A 21347-nucleotide genomic window follows, 5' to 3' on the forward strand; every position below is an offset into this window, starting at 1 on the left:
TCCAGCCTAGCCATTCCTCTCTCCTCCTCATTGCTGCTGTCCCCTCTCTCCTTACTCCACCTATCATCTCCTGCCTTTGCCACACCACCCCCCCAACCCCGATCTTTTGTTTGGACTTCAGCTGGCATTTTCTCACACTTTGATGAAGTGCTCAAGCCTGAAACATCAATTCTGTATCTTTGCCGTTCCTACATAAAGGGCCCTGTTTAACCTGCTGAGCTTCTCCAGCATTTACATTTGTATTGTTATTTTCATTTACTAATTTTAGCCCATGATTTCATCCCTTTAAAGCCTTCTATTTATTCTGTCATCTCTTCTGTTTGGTGATGCCATGAAAACAGGAGATGGGGATCTTCCTAAGTTCTAATTTGGAAATATATTAAAGGTTTCTTTTATTGTCATAAAAAAATAGATAAAAATGTAACATACACGTTATACTTCAACATTAGTCTGACATAAGGCAAAGGGTCACCATGAGAATTTTCTGGCACTCCTAATAATAAGAAAAAGAGAAGGAGTGTCCGTGGATTCCCGCATCCTCTGCAGCCACGTAGACTCCTGTTCGAACCATTGGCAGTCTGAGCCCCTTTGTGAGCACTTGCCCTCAGCACACTCTCAAATCCTGGTTCAGATGCATGCTTCCCATGAACCAGTCTCCAGCAGCTCGCAGCCTGTGTAAGTCCTTCGACTGGATGTTGCCAATCGCCAGTCCTTCAGCCGCTGAGCTCCTCACTTGTCCAGTACCATGGTCACCAAGGCCATTTCCCATGTTCCTCCTTCTCAATGGGAGCGGGGGATGTGTTCTCTCCATTTCTGGTGCCCTACTGATCACATGCTCTCTTGAAGTCTGCAACCCCTTGTAGTACACTGCCCAGCTCAGGCACCGACATCTTGGGCATATACCTCTGGGATATTAGGGTGTTTAAAAAGAAAGCACTGTCAGCTCCTTTAACAGGCCATTTAAAGCCTTCATGGAGTCATCAGTATCATGGCTGGGAAGTAGGACCCTGCAGAGCTATATATCTCCGCCTCTCTTCTATCTGATCTCTAAGGTCCGCACCCGTGGCAGTGCTGCAGTTACTGTAGCTCCAGCCATGTTGCCAAAGGCTAGAACTAGTGGAACTTGAAAGAAATAATTTGAAAAAGTAAGACAGCGAATTGTTATCATACAATAGTTAGAAAAAGATTGCTTCATAATATTATTTTTTTAAATTGTGCAAGGAAAAGATGTGTTGATAACTTTCCAAGACCCTTGAGTCTAAAACCTCTTGTTGAGTATGATGTTGTGCAATATTAATTTTTTGGGGAAGGGGGGATAAAAATGCATTATCAGTGTTCAATTCTTTTCTTCAGTAAGTAGAGAATATTCTGGCACTGGTGGTGGACTGCTTTTTTATTTTGCAACTTCATAATCTTGTTACGACCCAAATTTGCAGTGCTCATAATGTTGAGCAGATAGCCGAGTGGTCACAATTGTGGTTTGTGGTTGGAAGAACAATAATAGTGGGCAATGTGATTTAAACTGAGTTTGGGATGTAATCTGTTACTGTAATCTACTTTGGGTGTTTCCAAATCCTTTGTCTTCCTGGACTGTATTGTTGGGTTGGTTAGGTGGGTATGAAAGTGCAAATGGAATTCAATCCAGAAGTACGAGGTAAAACATCTAAAGAGAACCTACAGGACGAGGGAATATAAATAACGGTATGGTTCTATGAAGTGTAGAAGGCCATCAAAGTTGACCTTTATCTGCTCCTTTTAGGTGGCAGTTAAATATGAGGCATACAGAAAGTTGTATCAGTACAGATTTTGAATGCAAATTAAATGTTGGGCTACAGAACTGTGTAAACATCACCACAGGAACAATGTGAGATAACAATACAGTGGGTGGAGATGAGGTTTGAGGATGGACTACTTGAGTGTGAGGAGAGATTTTCTGGGCTAGGGTTGCTATTTTGGAAAAAGGGGACTTTAAAAAAAAAAGTCTAGATGGGTGAAAGAAAGGGCATGAGCTTGCATCTCTTTGCGGAGAGCTTATTATGCCAATTAATTGGTAGAGGTGTTAGCACAGGTTAGAAAAAAAATTACTCAGTTGTAGGAGACAGGAACTCCACACTCATGGCTTATGCAAAAAGTGCCTGGATGAGCACTGAAAGTTGGGAAATGTTAAGGAGCTCCTTCTGTGGCCTGCATGGATGATAAAATTCCCTTGTTCGTACACGGTGAATTTCTATGGAGCTGTGAAATCTGAGGATACGTAAAGAGATGATGGAAGGTTGCAAAAGCAACAGGCTTGTTATAGTGGGGGAGTCTTTAATTTCCCGAGTATTGACTGGAGTGTCCTGAATGCCAATGGCTTGGATGGGGCAGAATTGTTAAGTGCGTCCATTAGGGTTTCTTGAAGCAGCATGTTGATAGCCCAACCAGGAAAGTGGCCACTTAAAATCTTGCATTGGCAAATGAGCCTGGCCTGATGATCAGAGCATTTTGGGAATGGTGATCACTTTTCCTAACTTTCAAGATAGTTGTGGCCAAGGATGAGCTTGGATCTTGGAGAAAAAAATGAAGGGGGAAGACTAAGTATGACATAATTAGACAGGAGCTCAGGGGAGTTGATTGAGAACAACTGTTAAGAGTAAATGCACATTTGACATGTGGGAGTTGTTTAAGGACCAACAAATTAGGGACCAGAGCTAGCATGTTCCAGTGTGAAAGAAAAATAAAGATGGCAAGGTGAGAGAATCTTGGATGACAAGTGAGGTCATGAACTTGGTTAAAAAGGAAGAGGGCATATGTAAGATTCAGGAAGTTGAAATCCTGGAGGAATATAAAGATTGCAGGAAAGAATTTGGGCAGAGCTTTGGAAAGGCCAAAAGAGCCCATGACATGTCCTTCGCAGGCAAGATTAGAGTCCCAAGGCATTAAACTTCATTTCAAAATGAGAGGATAGCTGGGATTAAAAACTATTGGAACTACACCGGAGGTCTCTGTATCAGGAATTTTGAGGTTTGTTCATGGGTTGTCTTTGGTGTTTTTGCACTGAGGACCGGAGAATGTTGTTTCATCAGGTTGTACTTGTACAATCGATGATAATAAACTTCGAAATCAGTGTACATATTAACAGCGTCAGTTCCAGTTTTTGCCCCTCTGTTCAAGGTATTGATTAGCTCTTCCTGGTTTCCACAAGGCAGCAAGTTTCAGGTTTTTTTTTATAATGTTCCTGTTGGTTACTCTGGCCATGCTATGTTGAAAGCATGATTTAAATTAAGGTATTTTTAAATGTCTTCTTCAGGCCTTCACATACTCTGATTTCTAATATAAACGATAAAAAGTTGTGAATGCCAATTTTGTATCTACCTACAAAGTTAACAAAATCACTGGGGGACATACCTGGCTTTCATTGCCAGGTTTGTTTTTTTAATCAGTTGTTGGTCAGCCTTAAATAGTTTTCTATATTTGTGCTTGAATAAAAAGCTATTTTAATGTAAAGTATTATTCCCATGATAAATGGACAGTGTTGTGGGTGGGGGGGACACGACACATAGATTCTATTGATAATAGCAACGTTTGTTTGCTCTATAAATGCTTGCACATTTCTGTAAATTTTATAAAGCATGAGAACCATACTTACTGGGATTTTTATCCTTTCAGGACCATTGTACCGTGGAAAATCTTTAGACAATGTCTTCATGAAGTTCACTCTATCAGCTCTGGTTTGGAAGCAATGGCTCTGAAGTCTACAATTGACTTAACCTGTAATGATTACATTTCAATATTTGAATTTGATATCTTTACTAGGTTATTTCAGGTAAGTTAATGACTAATAAAATAACTAATGGAAAATGAGAATAACAACTGTATACCTCTGTGTGGTTAGTGGTTCAGTTGCTCTGCTAGTCTACTTTAACCTGAATTATAAGAAAGTCTGTAATATTTCAAGCAGTTCTAGTCAGTTTAAACACAAAATGCAGGAGAAACTCAGCAGGGCAACAGTGTGCTGCAAAGGTAAAAAAAAAACATAACTCATGTTTCAGGCTTGAGCCCTACAAGGAATGGAAGAATGTCAGCAGGCTTCCAAACAAAAGGTGGGGGGGGGGGGAGGGGGAGGGCAAAAGCAGGAGGTGATAGAAAAGAAGGGATGGAGGGGACAGCAGTGATTGGGGGTGGGGGGAGGAGGGATGGTTGGGTGAGTGGATGGGGAAGGGAGGGAGGGAGGAGAACTGGAAAAGGTGGAAAGGGGGAAGGGAAAAGGGCGAGCAGGTTAGCAGAAACCGGAGAAGTCAATGTTAATGCCATCTGGCTGGGAAGTGCCCAGACGGAAAATAAGGTGTTCCTCTAATCTGCGGGTGGTCTGGGTGGGCTAGTACATAAGGCCATGGCCAGACATGCGAGTCTGGGAGTGTGACTCAGAATTGAAATGGTTGGCTACTACCTCCCTCCCTTCTCCACCTATCACTGCCTGCCGACATTCTTCCGTACCTTGGTGAAGGGCTCAAGCCTGAAGAATTATTTTCACCTTTGCTACATAAAGGACACAGTTTGACCAACTGAGTTTCTCCAGCATTGTGTGTTTTTAACTTTAATCACCAGTGTCTACAAATTTTCGTGGTTTACTTCTAGTCAGTTTAATTTTTCTGGCCATTTGAAGACCGAACTAAGCTGTGTTATGATCAAGCTGCACGTTGTAAAATGCTACATTATGAACCTTTTTAAATGTTGTTTTGCTGGAATAATTGTTTTCAAAGTGGAGTTGGTTCGGGGTGGCAGCAGCAGTGCTGTGGGGGTGGATGAAGATTGTAGATATGTACATGTGAATGATGCAAGTCCTTTAGGGTATCTTGGTGTTTGTTTTTGTCTGCATCTGGGAACCACTGATAAGCTGGTGTCTCGGCATATGCTAGCTAGAAAATAAGATGTTTTGAAATTTAGTGTAATTACTGTTTCTTGTAATTTGGTACAAATGTGAGGATTTCCTGAAAGTGCAGTTCTAGAATGGAATGACACATTCGCTTGACAACTTCTTTGGTGTATTTTCACAATGGATTCTGAGCTAGGGGAGCATGTGAATTCAATGAATGTGCGTACCAGAAGAGGAGGAAATTGGTTAATGTGTCCCCAAGTGAATGGTCGGGGGCTGCCTTTAGAACTGGTTCTGACATATAATGAGAACAAGTCCCCTCCTTGGGAAGGGCTTGCTATGTAGTATTGTGGAAACCTATTTCATGCAGGTCTGACAAATAAATTACATGAAGGTAATTACAAGTTGAAAGCTTTATTTACATTCTTTGTATAAATGGAGTAATCCAAGGTAAGAAAAATGCTGTACATGTAGGATGAAAATCAGATCTGATAATAAATAAAAGCTAAGTACAATTAGGTAGCACTCAACGTTCATTTGTATTTCTGATTAATTCCCTGTTTCTCCCAGGTAGAGGGCACCAGATTAAAGAAATGCATGAAAAAAATTCTACAAACAATAGTTTCGTCCACAATTAAATTATTGCATTTTTGCATGTTTTATAGTAGAAAGCACATAAAAACAACCAGAAAGCAATGGATGGAGAACTATAGGTAAGACCAGGGAGATCTCTTAATTGGCACCTTGCCAATGAGGCAGAGGATGAAATGGGATCCAAAGTTTAAATGTCAGCAATTTTGACAGCCTGAATAGAGAAATATTTTTCCACTTGTTGAACAGATGGACACAAGGGGGGGCACCAGTTCAAAGTTATCACTGAGGAGAGGGTTGAGGAAAATTGTTCAAAACAGCAGCAGGTTTTCCAAAGGGATTAGTTGAAACTGCATTGCATCCTTCCAAAAAAATCAATAATTGAATGCAACTGATGAAAAAGAATTTTGAATAAATTGAGTGCAAGACTGCTTTTGTTTGCTCCAATTAAGAGTAGGGCAGAGATGGGGTAAATGTCAATTTTCATGTAAACTAGCATAGATGTGAGATCTGAGCCTGCCTGCAGTTTCAGCTGCTGAACAGTCATCTGTGAGAGATAAACTTCCTTGTTTTTTAAATTAATCTACAAAAGATAAATTCTGTTCTGAACTCTATAAATTCGTTCTTGGGATTTAACTAATTTCAATAAAACCCCCTGTACAACTGTCCCAATTGTATTGAAAAGTTGGAACAAAAAATAAGAGGATGGAGTGTGTTCAATTTTTCTTGCTGTGTGCAGGTAGAAGCCTATTAATATTTTGTGTATAAAGTTTACTTTGTTCTTTCAAAGGAAAATAATGTTTTTTTTTGTCAGCCATGGACCTCTATTTTAAGGAATTGGAACTTCTTGGCTGTGACACACCCTGGCTACATGGCTTTTCTTACTTATGATGAGGTGAAAGCTCGGCTCCAAAAATATATCAATAAACCTGGCAGGTGAGGAAGAAACAAATTGTAATGTAAAGATTTTCAGTGTCTCTGCTTTTAACTTCCTGAAATGATAATGATGTTAAGTTTTCTCTTCTTGTACCTAATTGTATAGAATGCATTTAATACATGATAGTTGCGTTGCCAGATTTGAGTGACTGGCTTATCTTTACAGATTACACAAGAAAAAAGTAATTCTGGAGTATCAGTTTAGTAAATCAATATGTAACTAAAGCATTAACCAATTTTTATGTGCCTTGCATTTAATGCCTTTTTTTTTGTAGCAGAAATAGAATTGCATGGTAATTTCTGATGAAAAAGGCAATACGGATTATTCATTGTGGGTTTTTTTTTTGAAGCCACAGGATGAACATTTTGAATCTAACAGAAATAAACAATCCTATTTGTTGATAACACAAGTTGTGGATTTGCTGACAAATGTGTCACTCCTGAAGTATTTGCATTAACCTAAACCGTCCTTTTAAATTCATGTCATAAATTGTACATTTCCAGGGAATTGCAACTTGTAATGCTTTTATTAAATATTTACCTGAACCTTAATTTCCAAGATGGTGCCTTACAGCCAGTGACTCTTTGCATCCAGTTCTGATGGGAATAATCAAATATTCCTGTTCAGAACTTCTAAAAATCAAACAAAACAAACAAGAAACATAAAATCAAACTCACTCGACAAACATTGATGTACTAAGATTGCTGGTAGACCTTGGAATCAGCTGTCTCAGTTGGGTGGGACTTTCAGACAGCTCAGGCAAGTGCAACAACACCGCGTGGAGTTTTAAACAGCCAGAGAATGGGCCATTTAAACTTTGGGAGTCGCAGACAGAAGACGCTCAGTACATTTAAACATCGCTGAGGATTTAAAGGGACAGTGTACCCACACGTTAAACACCGCAGGATCTACCAGCAATGGACTCGGGGGCTGAAGACCCAACCAAATGGATGCAGAGGGAGCTACAGGTCAGGCTGAGACACCAGGACCTGAGGTTCCTGCACCCTACCATCCTCCTGCCCAATGTACAGTCCGGAGAACAAACTTTAACTCCAAGCCAGACTTCAACGTCGGAGAATCACGATGGAGTGCTGCGTAATGTGCTTTACATAAACGTAGCTAAACGCGGACATTCCGGACATGGCATTGCAGCCCAAGGGCTACACCCTTCATAGTACTGATTGAGCATTGGCAACTGGAAAAACTAGCGGAGGCGGTGTTTGTGTCATCATCAATTCATTGTGGTGCACAGACATGACAGTCATGTCCCAGTCCTACTTCCTCAACCTGGAACACTGGTGATCAACTGTTGCCCATTTTACCTGCTGAGGGAGTTCACCGCCTTCGTGCTGATCACAGTGTACACCCCACCCCAGGCTAACTTAGGCTGGGACTGGAGGGTGATAAATAGCCGTGAGATAGCACATCCTGATACCTTCCCCATCATTGTGAGAGATTTCAATCAGGCCATCCTGAAGAAGTCTCTGACAAACTACCACCAACATGTTACATGCGAGACCAGGGGAACCAACACATTCAACCACGGCTACACCACCATGAAAAACACATACCGAGCCATACCACGACCACATTTCGGCAAGTCTGATCACCTGGATGTACTCTACTCCTGGTGTAAAGCTGAGACTTAAGACCACAACACCAATGGTGAAGATGGCAAAAGTATGGTTGAGAAAAGCGGAGGAGTATCTGCAGGACTGTTTTGAATCAGTGGACTGGAACATATTCAAGAACTCGTCCAAAGACTTGAATGAATAAGCAACAGGTGCCACTGACTTCATCAAGACCTGTGTGGATGAGTGTGTGCCCACGCACAAATACCAGGTGTTCCCCCACTAGAAGCCCTGGATGAATCAATTCGCCGCTTGCTGAGGGCAAGAACAAGGGTGTTTAAGGCCAAGGATTGGGATCTCTATAAGAAGTCCAGGCATGACCTGCGGAAAGCCATCTCTGAAGAAAAATGGCAATTGCAGAGGAAGTTAGAGATAGATGCACGCCAGCTATGGCAGGGAGTGCAGGCTATTACAGCTTACAAAGCGAGGGCAAACACTGTAGATGGCTGTGATGCTTCTCTATCTGATGAGCTGAACGCCTTTTATGCCTGTTTTGAGAAGAAGAACCACATAATGCTGACTAGAATCACTGAAAAGAGTGAGGACCCTGTGATATCTGTCTCTGAGGGTGACATCAGATCATTATTCAAGAAAGTGAACCCTCGCAAGGTGTTAGGCCCTGATGGGTACTTGGCAGGGTACTGAAAATCTGCACCAACCAACTAGCTGGAGAGTTCACAGACATTTTCAACCTCTCATTGGGGCATTCAGTGCTTCCACCAGCTTCAAAAGGGCATCAATCATCCCAGTACCCAAGAAGAGTAGTGAGAGCTGCCTCAACGACTACCACCCAGTGGCACCAACTTCTACTGTGATGAAATGCTTTGAGAGGCTGGACATGGCCAGAATTAACACGGACCAAAGTAAAGATCTGGACCCACTGCAATTCGCCTATCGTCACATTCGCTCCACGGCAGATGCAGTATCACTTACTCTTCACTCAGCCCTGGATCACCTCAATGATCAATTAATGTGCTTTTTTTAAATTTGACTGCTTGTGCCAAAATAACTTGCAACTTAATTGTTATACACAATTGTACTGGAAATTCAACATCCATGTGAAGTAAAGGATAACCAATGTTTTGGGCCAGAGCCCTTCATCAGGAATCGGGAAAAATTTGCGGATTTTCTTTAACAGTTTAATTAAAACGTGTTTGTAAACTACATTTTTCTGATCATCTAATTTTATTAATGCGTGTAACTTCAAAAATTATGTATTATTTTGTGTACAATTAGCTTGATACTCAATCATATTGCAAGAAATAAACATACCAACCATAGCAATGTTATGTCCTGTGACTGAATGAGAGATGGCCACATTGAAATATGCATAATTTTTAGACATCTTGACATGGTAGATGCAGGAAGCATATTTCCCCTCGCTGACCAATCTAAAAGTAGAGTTCATTGTCTGAAACTGAGTGAGAGGCCAGTTAGGACTTCATCTCGGAGGGTAGTGTGGATTTAGAATACTTTACCCTTTAAGGCTTTGGAAGCTCCGTCATTGGCTGTGTTCAAAACAGAGATTTAATAGAATATTAGGTTATTAAAATAATTAATGGATCTGGGGATGGAGCAAGAAGATTTGAAGTCAAAGATTACCCATCATTTTGTGTGGTCTTCTCCTCTGCCTTGTTCTTCCAATTGTACAGAGTCTTGGTCCTGAACATTCAACAATATGGTAGTTTATTTTTATAAGGTATAAAGTTCAGTTCATTGACAGTTGTAAATGGGCCACCCTATTTCAGAAATATCATTAAAGTCCAGTTTTTCAGTACTCGAGTTCCACATTCGAGTGGTGAAATCCATTACAATAACTCCCTGTAACCATAAGAACATAAGAGATAGGAGCAGAATTAGGCCTCTTGGCCCATTAAATCTTCTCCATTCTAATCGTGGCTGATGTATTTTATCTTTCAGCCCCATTTTCTTGCCTTTACCTTAACCTTTAATGCTCTTATTTGATCAAGAACTTATCAACATCTGCTCTAAACCTAATCAATGACTTGACCTCCACAGCTGTCTTTGGCAACAAATTCCACAGATTTATCACCCTCTGGCTGATAAAATTTTTTTCCTCATCTGTTTTAAATGGAGTCCTTTTATTCTGAAGCTGTGCCCTCTTGTTCTCAGCTCTCCCACTACACGAAAGCTCTTCTCCATGTTCACTCTATCCAGCCGTTTCAATATTTAGTAGGTTTCATCCTTCTGAACTCTACTGAGTCCAGGCCAAAAGCTATCAAAAATTTCTGTACATTAATCCTCTCACCCCCAGGATTATTTTCGTAAACTTCCTCTGGACCGTCTCTAACGCCAACAAATCCTTTCTTGCATCACTAGAAAGTTGGTGGTCTGACCAACACCTTATAAACCTCAGTGTTATATCTATGATTTTTTATTTTAGTCCTTTTGAAGTGAATGCTAACATTGCATTTGTCTTCCTTATTGCCGAAGAGGGAAGTTTTTAGGAAATCCTGCACTAGGACTCCCAAATCACTCTGGACCTCTGCTTTTTGAATTTTCTCTCCATTTAGAAAATAGTCTGTGATGTGTTGTAGTGCATGTAGCGTTGTTGCATGTAGTTTCCACATAGTTCTACACTACAATTTATAATGAAATGTTTTTCTTTACATTTAATACATTGGTTAACAAAGCCTGATTAACCATCTGACTATCTGTGCATGATTTATGATTTTAAAAGTAACTGACTTATGTGGACTAGAAAGAAAATTCTGTTTATAAGTTAGAAATTGCTTTTCAAGTCTATTTGCACAAGACGGAGAAAATTCTGCATAAAATGTTCATACTTAGTTGTTTTATTTTCTTTTTCCGCCACAGCTACATCTTTAGGCTCAGCTGTACCCGACTTGGCCAGTGGGCCATTGGCTATGTTACAAACGATGGAAATATCCTGCAGACCATTCCACACAACAAACCACTCTTTCAAGCCCTTATAGATGGATGCCGCGAAGGATTGTATGTTTTTAATGTTAAATATTCAGTTATAAAGCAACAAGAAACAATGTCAAAATCTGTTTCAACAGTTTAGTTATGATTTGAGTGTTATGTAAATTTTTTTTCATGTTTTATTTAGTTACTTATATCCAGATGGACGGAGTTACAATCCGGATCTGACTGGATTATGTGAACCAACACCTCATGATCACATAAAGGTTACACAGGTAAAGTCATTGTATTGTTTTAAGTCTTTATTGTCTCAAGGCAGGGTTGCATAATGACTTTTTCATGGTTTCAATATGCCAAACAGCACCAAGATCCTCATTTAATAGTGTTTGCCATGATAAGGCAGGAGTCTTCACAAATGAGCCAAGTGCTTGAAAACCAGCATTTGCACAAGCAGAAGGCCTTCTACTTGAAGGTGTATTTGCAAAATGTATTCCTAGCAAAGCTGTATTCATTAAATATGTAAAATTTATTATCAACCTTTGAGAATCTCAAGAGAAGCATATAGGAACAAGGTTAAGGATGGGGATGGTAAAATGGATAGCTTGCCCCAACAGACTATATGAACTGCTATTCTGTACAATTGACTAATTTTGCAAATACTTTGAAATTCTCTCCTATCTAGGAACAATACGAGCTGTACTGTGAGATGGGTTCAACATTCCAGTTGTGTAAAATCTGTGCGGAGAATGATAAAGATGTGAAAATTGAACCATGTGGCCACTTAATGTGCACTTCATGTCTGACGGCATGGCAGGTATGTGGGGAAAACCTAGACTGCTTGTGGCCAATGAGTCAGAAAGGTGGTTTGTACACTATATATTTGTCTACTCTATATGCCGGTGTATAAGATGATCCTGAACATTAAAAATGTTACCCCGAAACCAGTGGTCGTCTTGTATACCAAGTATAAAATCCAAATTTTAACAGCAAAGTCTCAGCGCTCTCCCTTAACAGTGAAGTCTCAGCGCTCCCCCACAGGGTCCATCCTAGTCCGACTGCCATAGGCTCTGTACAGGCTATAAAAGGAACTAATGGTGGTTTATTTTAAAATGGAATGAAAACCTTTACTGGGTAATTTGCTTTTAAAATATTGTGAATTAGTATGTTCGATGTGCCTAGCAGCATCTCTCCACTGGTACCAGATTCGGGGTAGTCTAATACTGGAAGTATAGCTCAAAACGTACAGCAGAGGTTGTCTTGTACACTGGCATATACAGTAATGCTCACGTTTAACACTTTATCTAAAATAATAGCAGAAAATGGAAACACTCAGTTGGTCTCTACCTTCGTACATTCCTCAGGTCTATGACTATTATTTCCAAGAGTCACTGACTTCATTTTGTCTCCTCTTCCCAGCCTACACCCTTATGTTTTTGTATTTTTTGTTTATACCTTGCACTATTTTATTTGCCATTATTGCACCATCTGCTGTATTTGACTTCATGAAAGAAATGGAGCTTTTATTTACTATATCTCAGTGCAGTCAAGAGTAAATGTATTACTTCATTCATGTAGTCGTCCAATCCCAAAGAGCCTCTTTCTAGGCCTTCTCCTGGATTCACAAGTTGTATTGTCCTGGGTGCCTGGTTTCCTCCTGCTCTTGCCTATTGAACATTTCTTCCCATACTCACAACATCCTTTCTTCCCTGTACCACCAATGACATAAATGATGCCCTCTGCCATTCTGACCATTTCCATTCCCCTGGTTCCTACTGGCTCATCTTCACTCTGGACCTGCAATCCATCTGTATTGGAATACACCAGGATACTCTTTACTACTTTACCAAAGAGGAGTTCAACCACTTCCATTCTCTCATTGACAAGTAACTCATTTTTGCAGCCACTTCAACTTTACTAGCCCTTTTTGTATATTCATACATTGTGTATATTCATAGTTGCTGTCTTTGTTACAATATTGTACACAACCTGTGTAGTATACCTGGTCTAATATTCACATTTATTATTGAACAAACTTCTAGCTTCATATCTTGTAAACAAAATATTGTCTGTGCATAATTAAGCAAAAAAAAACTAAATTCACACAAATGAATTATTGTCCAATTGAGTGTTTATTAAGCCATATTGGAAAAGAAGCAGAGGACATTGTTTCACTCCACTATAATGTAGACAAACAAAAGTTTTATATAATTTATGATTTCCTTTTTGTTTAGGAATCTGATGGTCAAGGGTGCCCATTTTGCCGTTGTGAGATCAAAGGTACAGAGCCAATTATTGTTGATCCCTTTGATCCAAGAGATGATGGAGCCAAATGTTGCCTAGACAGTTTTAATATGCCAATATTGGACCTGGATGAAGATGATGATCGAGATGATTCTCTGATCATGAACAGACTGGAATCATTTGGAAAGGTAACTTTGAAACGATGCAATGCAACTAAATCTTGTTAATGAGCTATATGTGAACATTAACACATTTGACAAGAGATTGAATTTCTCATACAAATGTAGGGCTTAGTAATTATCTACAGCTAGTATACAGATATACCCTGCTACACGAATACTTGAATTATGAAAAATTGTTTGACGAAGAAAGCCGTGTTGGTTTTTACGAAAGGATTTGAATGGGTTTTTGCTTTTACGAAAATAGTCTACAGTAGTGTGAATGAGTCTTCACTTTACACCATTTTGGCTAGCGAAAGGTTTCCGAGGAGTGCTCTGGTTTCACAAAGTGGGGTATGCATGTATTAAATAAGGGAATCGTCAATGGGATGAGGGAGGAATTGGTTAGTGTAGATTGGAAATACCAGCTTTATGGTATGACAGTTGATGAACAATGGAAGACCTTTAAAGAGAAGGTTCACAGTGCTCAACAACAAGTATATTCCAGTTAATAGCAAGGACAGCGAGAGTGGGGAGAGTAGACTTTTGATAACCAAGGAAATAAAAGAAGGTGTCGAACTAAAAGCTCGTGTTCAAAATCACAGAGTAGTGGAATGTAGAAGAATGGGAAAAATTTAAAAAGCAATAAGGAACCACTAATAAGCAATAAAGAAAGGGAAATAGATTAGGAAAGTAAACTATCACAGAATATAAAATTAGTAAATTTTTGTAATTGTATAAAGTGGAAAAGGGTAGTTAAATGAAACAAGGCCTTTAGAAGATAAGGGGAATTAGGACAAGGCCAAGATTTTGAACAACTATTTTGTCTGTCTTCGTGGGGATGACGTGTGTAACATGCCAAAGGGAGATGTTATGGATGTGATAAGGACCTTGGTGCATTTGGGATCACTAAAGAGAGATTGCTGAGCAAGCAAGTGAGCCTAATTGTTAGTAAGTCCCCTGATACTGATGGAATGGAAGGATTTGATGGAAGTTAGTGGCAATAGACAAATTAAGTGAGGCAAGGGACTGGCAGATAGAGTACAGTGTTGGAAAGCAGATTAGAAGATCAGATTACTATTTAAATTGTTAAAGATTGTAGCTTTCTAATTGTGCATCGAATGTCAGGAAAGATGCTGTCCTTGAATCTGATGGTGTGTGATCTCATTCAATAAACCTTCATGATTTTGGGAGGGAAGAAGATGAAGAGAGTGTATGGCTGGAATGGGATGAGTCTTCCAATGCAGTGGCAGTGGCAAGAAAAACCTCAAGGAAGAAATCAGGAAGGCTTAAAAAAAAAGGTTTGGCAGACAATGTGAAGGAACACCCTAAGGGTTTCTACAAGTATATTAAGAGTATAACGATAGGAAGGAACAAAATTGGTCCCCTTGAAGATCAGAGTAGTCCACTTTATATGGAGCCAAAAGAGATGGGGAGATCTTCAATGTTTCTTTATATCAGTTTTCACAAGGCCTTTTCAAACTGCATTTAAAATGGAGATTCCCCAGGAAATTTTCTTGGACTTCCCTCTCCCTGCAGAGTGAAGTGCCAAATGGCCAAGCAGGGAAGCCTTGTGACGTAAACTCTTGCGTGCTGTCACATGATTTAAAATTAAAAGATACCTGCCCCCTGACAACAACAGGCCGCTTTGGCCCATCGTGACGGCAGCACAATGCGGGATGAATAGCCGTCCTCATTAACCATAATCCCTCATACAGCGGAGGGGGGAGTGGGTAGGTGGCTGGCTGGCCGCGGGGAGTGGAGAGTGGGCAGGCAAGCAACTGACAGGTGGATGGCAGGGGGGTAATGGGCGGGCAGGTGTGCGACTGACGGACAGACGGCTGGGGTGGGAGTGGGCTGGCGTGTGACCGACGGACGGATGGCCAAGCAACCGACTGACAGTCAGATGACCACGGGGAGGGGGCTGACGAGTGATGGACCGGGGGTGGGGGGGAGTCTTGCTCTTACTCCTGTGAGTGCATAATGTGTCATTGGTTGGGGGTGGGACTCCTCCTAAATCGCCAGGGAGGGCAAATTCCCATGAATTTGGACCACGGTGTGAAAGGCCTGGGAGGTCCTGAATTCTTGGGAATTTCTCTGGGACAAAGTAGGGTCATGGATCACCTGTGGTATGAAAATGCCTACTCTGGAAACTGGTAAAGAGTTGTGGGAAGTAAGAAAAGCAAGCAGTGAGGTCATCGAACCTATGCAAATTAAAGAGAAGTGCTTTCTGTCTTTAAGCAAATAAGGGTGGATAAATTCCCAGGTGTGACAAGATATTCCCTCAGACCTTGAGGGAGGCTAGTGTAGAAATTGCAGGTGCTCTGGCAGGAATATTTAAAATGTCCTTAGCGGTCGGTGCTGTAATATTGGAGGGTAGCTTGGGTTGTTGCCATTGGTTAAAAAAGGCTCCAAAAGTAACCCTGGAAATTATAGGTCGGTGTACCTGACGTCAGTAGAAGGTAAATTATTAGAAGGTGTTCTAAGAGATTGGATATAGAGTTATTTGGATAGCCAGAAACTGATTAGGGAAAGTCAACATGGCTTTGTGTGTGATAGGTTGTGTTTAACCAATCTTATTAAATTTTTCAAGGTGGTTACCAGGAAAGTTGATGAAGGAAAGGCTGTTTATGTTGTCTTCATGGACTTTAGTAAGGCCTTTCACAAGTTCTCACATGGGAGGTTAGTCAGGAAGGTTCAACTTCATGGTGAAGTCGTGAATTGTATTCAACAATGGCTGGACGGGAGAAGCCTGAGAGTAGTGGTGGATGGTTGCTTCTCAGACTGGAGGCCTATGACTAGCGGTGCGCCTCAGGGATTGGTGCTGGGACCATTGTTGTTTGTCATCTATATCAATGATCTGGATGATAATGTGGTGAATTGGATCAGTAAGTTTGCAGATTCTTAGATTGGAGGTGTTGTGGACAGTGAAGAAGGTTTTCAAAGCTTGCAGGAGATTTGGACCAGCACAAAGCAAGAAAGGACATACACGGTAAATGGTAGGGCATTGAGGAGTGCAATAGAACAGAGGGATCTGGGAATACAGATGCATAATTCCCTAAAAGTGGCATCACAAGTGGATAGAGTTGTAAAGAGAGCTTTTAACATTTTGGGCCTCTTAGATCAAAGTATTGAGTATAGGAGCTGGGATGTTATATTAAAGTTGTACAAGACATTGATGAGGCCAAATTTCGAGTATTGTATGCAGTTTTGGTCACTTAACTACAGGAACTATATCAATGAGATCAAAAGAGTGCAGAGAAGATTTACTCGGATGTTGCCTGGACTTCAGGTACTGAGTTACAGGTGAAGGTTAAATAGGTTAGAACTTTATTCCCTGGAGCATACAAGAATGATGGGAGATTTGATCGCGGTATTTAAAATTATAAGGGGGGTAGACAGAGTAAATGTAGATAGGCTTTTTCCACTGAAGGTAGGTGAGATAGAAACCAGAGGACATGGGTTAAGAGTGAAAGGGGAAAAGTTTAGGGGGAAACATAAGGGGGTGGGGGGGCTTCATACAGAGAGTGGTGGGAATGTGGAATGAGCTGCCAGCTGAGGTGGTGAAGGTTCAATTTTAAAATTTAGAAAGAATTTGGACAGGTACATGTATGGGAGAGGTATGGAAGGCTATGAACTGATTAGGTCAATGGGACTAGGCAAAATAAAATGGTTCAGCACAGACTAGAAGGACCTGTTTCTGTGCTGTAGTGTTCTCTGATTCTACATAGAATCATTGGAAGGTGGGAGATCTATTTGATGGCGTTCACATTGGCATGTTATGCAAGATGCAGTGGTATTCCTAAGTGGTTGCTGCTCTTATCATTCTACATGATAGAGCTTGTGGTGTCGATTGACCTGATTTTGTAGATGGGACACCCTATAGCTACAATGGTGGAGGAAATTAATGTTTTGGATAGTGGATAATGTGCTAGTCAAAGCTGCACTTTCCTGGAGGACATTAAGCTTGTTGGAGCTGCAGTTGTCTAAGTGAGTGCAGTGTACTCCATCACTCTCTTGACATAACCTTATAAGCTGGAGGAAGTCTTGAATATTCAGCGGATGTGTTGTTTGTCCTTTGACCTGCTCTCACACCCACAGAATTGTATTTCTCCCTTATGAATTTCCTCATCATTCTCTGTTAAATACTGTATCACTTTAGTTCTCTGGTTTTGGAAAAGTTATGAACTTTTAATCCCATATTACCCATATTTTTTGCTTGTTAGCCATATTCTCTGAAATTTTCATTTCTTAGGTGAATGTAAATTGTGAATAATTACATGTATAATATGTGCTATGTTTTTCCTGTGATATTTTCTATTGCAGCTTCCCAACCTATTTTAGAATCTTAGATATTTTCAGCACAGATGGAGTCCAAAAATGGATTTTGGATTGATTCTAATTTGTAGTTCTTGATCCCTTAGTCATAAAGGTCATGGTCTCTTAGTATTTATCAGGTAATTTTTAAAGAGTGTGGAGTTTTTCTGCTTCCACCCTTTCAGCCAGTGAGTTTCAGACTCCCATTATTCATTCAGTGAAAAAGAAAATGCTCAATTCTGTTTCTAATCTTTCTATTGCCTTCTCTATGAATTGAAATGGGTGATTTCTGTTTACCCAGTCTAATACTCTCAAAATATTGTAATTGTCAATTAATTCTTTCCTCCGTTTCTTTTTTCTCTTTGAATGCTGAAATTACAGTTATAATTAATGAATCCTGACGGCAGTCTCATAAATCTCATCTACACTCACTCCTACAGCTTAGACAATTTGTTGCTTGCTTTAGATTCATAAGCCTAGTTTCCAACTTCACTAAATCACTTGTAAATAATAAAAAATTAGATAATACGATTGTGCTTACCCAGAGATTCTTTTCTTCCAATGCATTAATTTTCCATATTGCAACATCATAATAGATATAAACAATTTGTTTCCCAATATGAGTTTTTTTTGATGTGCTAATTAATAAAATTATCTGGAAGGCCCACTTCTATAGTTTCCTCTGGCAACTTTGCCCAGGTACAGGCCACTCTTTGCGTGGAAAAAGTTGCCCCTGAGGTCCTTTGAATTTCTCTCCATTGCCTAAAACTTGCGGCATCTCAAATAGTCTACCTTGGATAAAAGACTCTGACCATTCATATCCGTACCTTTTATGATTTTATAAACCTCTAAGATTTCTCAGCAAAGAAGTTTCTCGCTCTTTATTCCTGTAGGAGTATAATTCTAAATATCTGAGGGACTTGGTGAAACTACACTCAAAATACTTTTATAGTTTTGGTCTGCTTAGCAAAGAAAAAATGTAAACATTATCAACTTACTTAAAGTAGGATAGAAATGAACTTGGCAATAAACACCTACTAGACTGAATCCTGGAATAGGATTTCGTATGAGGAGAGACTAAACAGAAAGTCCCCAAGTTCTCTACATCTTCGAAGAAAGGGTGGTGATCTCATTGGAAAAATGCTCCATTAGTAATTGACATAAAAGAGTAATTGCTGAATTGTTTCCACTGGCAAAGCAGTCTAGAAATGTGCATGATTCTATTAAAATAATAGATTGCCAATTTAGAAATGACATGAGAAACTCAATCAGATGATGGTATATCTTTGGAGTTGGCTGCTGTGAATGTTCAGTTTTTAACTTAACCTAAATGGAGACTACAGGTAATATATTTTTAGATATGTGAACAAAAAATGGTGGAGTTGTTCAAAAATAAATCTTGATCTTAATGGGCCGTAATCAAGGTGTGTTTCTTCTCCACTTGATGACTCTACCAGCTACTTCTTGGAAAGCTGGTGATATCAAATTCCTAATTTATTGTTGGGACTGAAATTCGACTGCCTTTTGAGATGTTAGAATGCTGTTGTGTGTGTTAGATGTGTGTTAATGTGTGTAGGTTCTGAACAACTCCATATAGTAGAATCTGTGTGTTGACTGTTTGGAAAACTACTGTGAAAATTGTCCAGCACTACTTTGAAGTCCTCAGTTATGGAGTATTAATTTTTTTGCTGACTTTGTTTGGTCATTACAGTGTAGAGAAAGACCAATATCTCCTGTATCCTCGCCAAACTCATCACCTATTGCACAACGTCGAAAAGCTGCTCCAGATCCACTTCAAATTCAACATCTCAATCTTCCCCCAGTACCTCCTCGATTAGATCTCATTCAAAAAGGAGTGGTTCGGTCACCTTGTGCTAGTCCCACTGGTTCACCAAAGGTAACTTATCAAAACAAATGTTTTTTCTGTGGTGTGATGTTAACAATCGGTTAAACTATACAGAGTTTATTGATTTAGTTTATAATACTCTCCCAGAAATCTTTGAATTTAAAATAAGATTTGAAAATTTGAAGATCAGTTTACAAGGCATTAATACTATTTATTTTGTTAAATTATTTTATTCCCAGTATTAAGGAATTATGTCATTCTTGTTTCATTGTGCCCTCTGTTTTATCATATTTGTTATAGCAGATAAATGACGTAGTTTAGAACATTACTGCACAGTACAGGCTCTGCGGCCCACAATATTGCACTGACCATAGAAACTCACTCAATAAACTAAATCTTCTGTACCTTACTCCCATAGCGCTCTATTTTTCTTGAATTCATGTGCCTGTCTAAGAGTCTTTTAAATGTCCCTATTGTATCAGCCTTGTCAAATGCCTTATTAAAATCTATATGCACCACATCTACTGCCTTACCTTCGTCATTTTCTTTTGTTGAATAAATGCCATGACTTGTACCGTGGACATCTTCTGATTGACTTACCTGGAGTTAGAGAGGAACTTTGTGATAGGATTTGTAGAGAGGGAAAAATTTCATGGATTTTACAGGAATGTAGGTGAAGTTGGATAAGTTGTACTTATTTATTTTCTCTTGCTCTCTGAAGCAATGATTGGATACTTTCTCAAATTGACCAAGTGATAAAGAAATGGCAATTAAAAAAAAATTTGGGATGGTACTTGGAGAGCTACATGAAAAGGTGCTGTTCCCTGAAGTTCAGTGCTCTTGCTGGTCTCACCAGTAGAGGTTATGGCACACATGTCAAAGTCAGGCCCGCGGGCCAAATTTGGCCCTTGATATAATTATATTTGGCCCGCAAGATCATATCAAATATGTATTAGAGCTGGCCCGCTGGCCGCCGCATCAGTATAGCGCATGCACAGCTAATACTACAAATCCCAGAATGCTTTGCAAATGCGTGGGCGCCGGCCCGTCAGCCCGCTAATCGCCCCCACCTCCTCTCTTTACTTTCATTAGTATTTGCGACCTGTCGCCTAACTCACATGTAATAAACCCCGTACAAAAAATGGCCAAACGAAAGACAGAAAACAGGACCTTTCAAGACAGGTGGGAGGGAAACTCTGACCCCAGAGTTTGATGAACTTGCATCTAAGAAGAGATGCCAAGTATCTGCTTTAGACCCAGGTGCATCAGAGTAAATCACAGTGTAGCAAGTTAAGCTTGGATTAATATTTTCTTTGGTTAACTTTGGACTGTTCATAGTTGAAAGATTGGATTTTCATTGAAGCAAGTTGTTATTTTTTTGACTTGTTGGCTTGTGAAAAGAAATACATTTAAAAGGAGCTTAAAGGCTCTAGAGAAATATTATTTATTGAATATTTTATTTCTCATTTGTTAATGCTTCTTCTGGAAAGAGTTTAACCAAAACTATTATTAAACATTTATTTTAATAAGAAAAAGTTTAACATTACATATGTTGAAAGAAGAGAAAACATGCAGATGTGGTTGAAAATTTTCAATAAATATTTAGTTTGGCTCACGACTTAGTCCAAGTTTTAAATTTTGGCCCTCCGTGAATTTGAGTTTGACACCCCTGGGTTATGGGTTGGAGAGGTACTGTTGCAGTAGGCTAGGTAAATAACTGCAGATGTCTTGTGGCTACAGTGCACTGGTAGAGGAGGGAGCAACTCTTTAGTTTGGTGCATTGAGTGTCAGTCAAGCTGGCTGTGTGTCCCAGGATGGTGTTGAGCTAGTTTTTCAATCAACAGTTCATTAAATTTAATTAACC

At 39.8% G+C, this 21347-nt stretch overlaps 1 protein-coding gene across 3 annotated transcripts in view; it reads left to right on the forward strand.

Annotated features, from left to right (window-relative positions):
* The window catches only part of cblb (Cbl proto-oncogene B, E3 ubiquitin protein ligase), a 126390-nt gene that overhangs the window by 71120 nt on the left and 33923 nt on the right, over positions 1 to 21347 (forward strand). For 2 of the 3 annotated variants that reach the window (XM_069888593.1, XM_069888594.1), the window contains exons 3-9: positions 3649 to 3805; positions 6261 to 6382; positions 10853 to 10990; positions 11109 to 11196; positions 11604 to 11735; positions 13153 to 13350; positions 19349 to 19534. In XM_069888593.1, coding sequence (XP_069744694.1) covers positions 3649 to 3805; positions 6261 to 6382; positions 10853 to 10990; positions 11109 to 11196; positions 11604 to 11735; positions 13153 to 13350; positions 19349 to 19534 — 1021 coding nt within the window. Of the gene's footprint in view, positions 1 to 1058; positions 1146 to 3648; positions 3806 to 6260; positions 6383 to 10852; positions 10991 to 11108; positions 11197 to 11603; positions 11736 to 13152; positions 13351 to 19348; positions 19535 to 21347 lie in introns of those variants that run through there. The other variant, XM_069888595.1, reaches the window with a different exon arrangement.

Source organism: Narcine bancroftii, chromosome 7 (assembly GCF_036971445.1).
Source record: "Narcine bancroftii isolate sNarBan1 chromosome 7, sNarBan1.hap1, whole genome shotgun sequence".
Lineage (NCBI taxonomy): Eukaryota > Metazoa > Chordata > Chondrichthyes > Torpediniformes > Narcinidae > Narcine > Narcine bancroftii.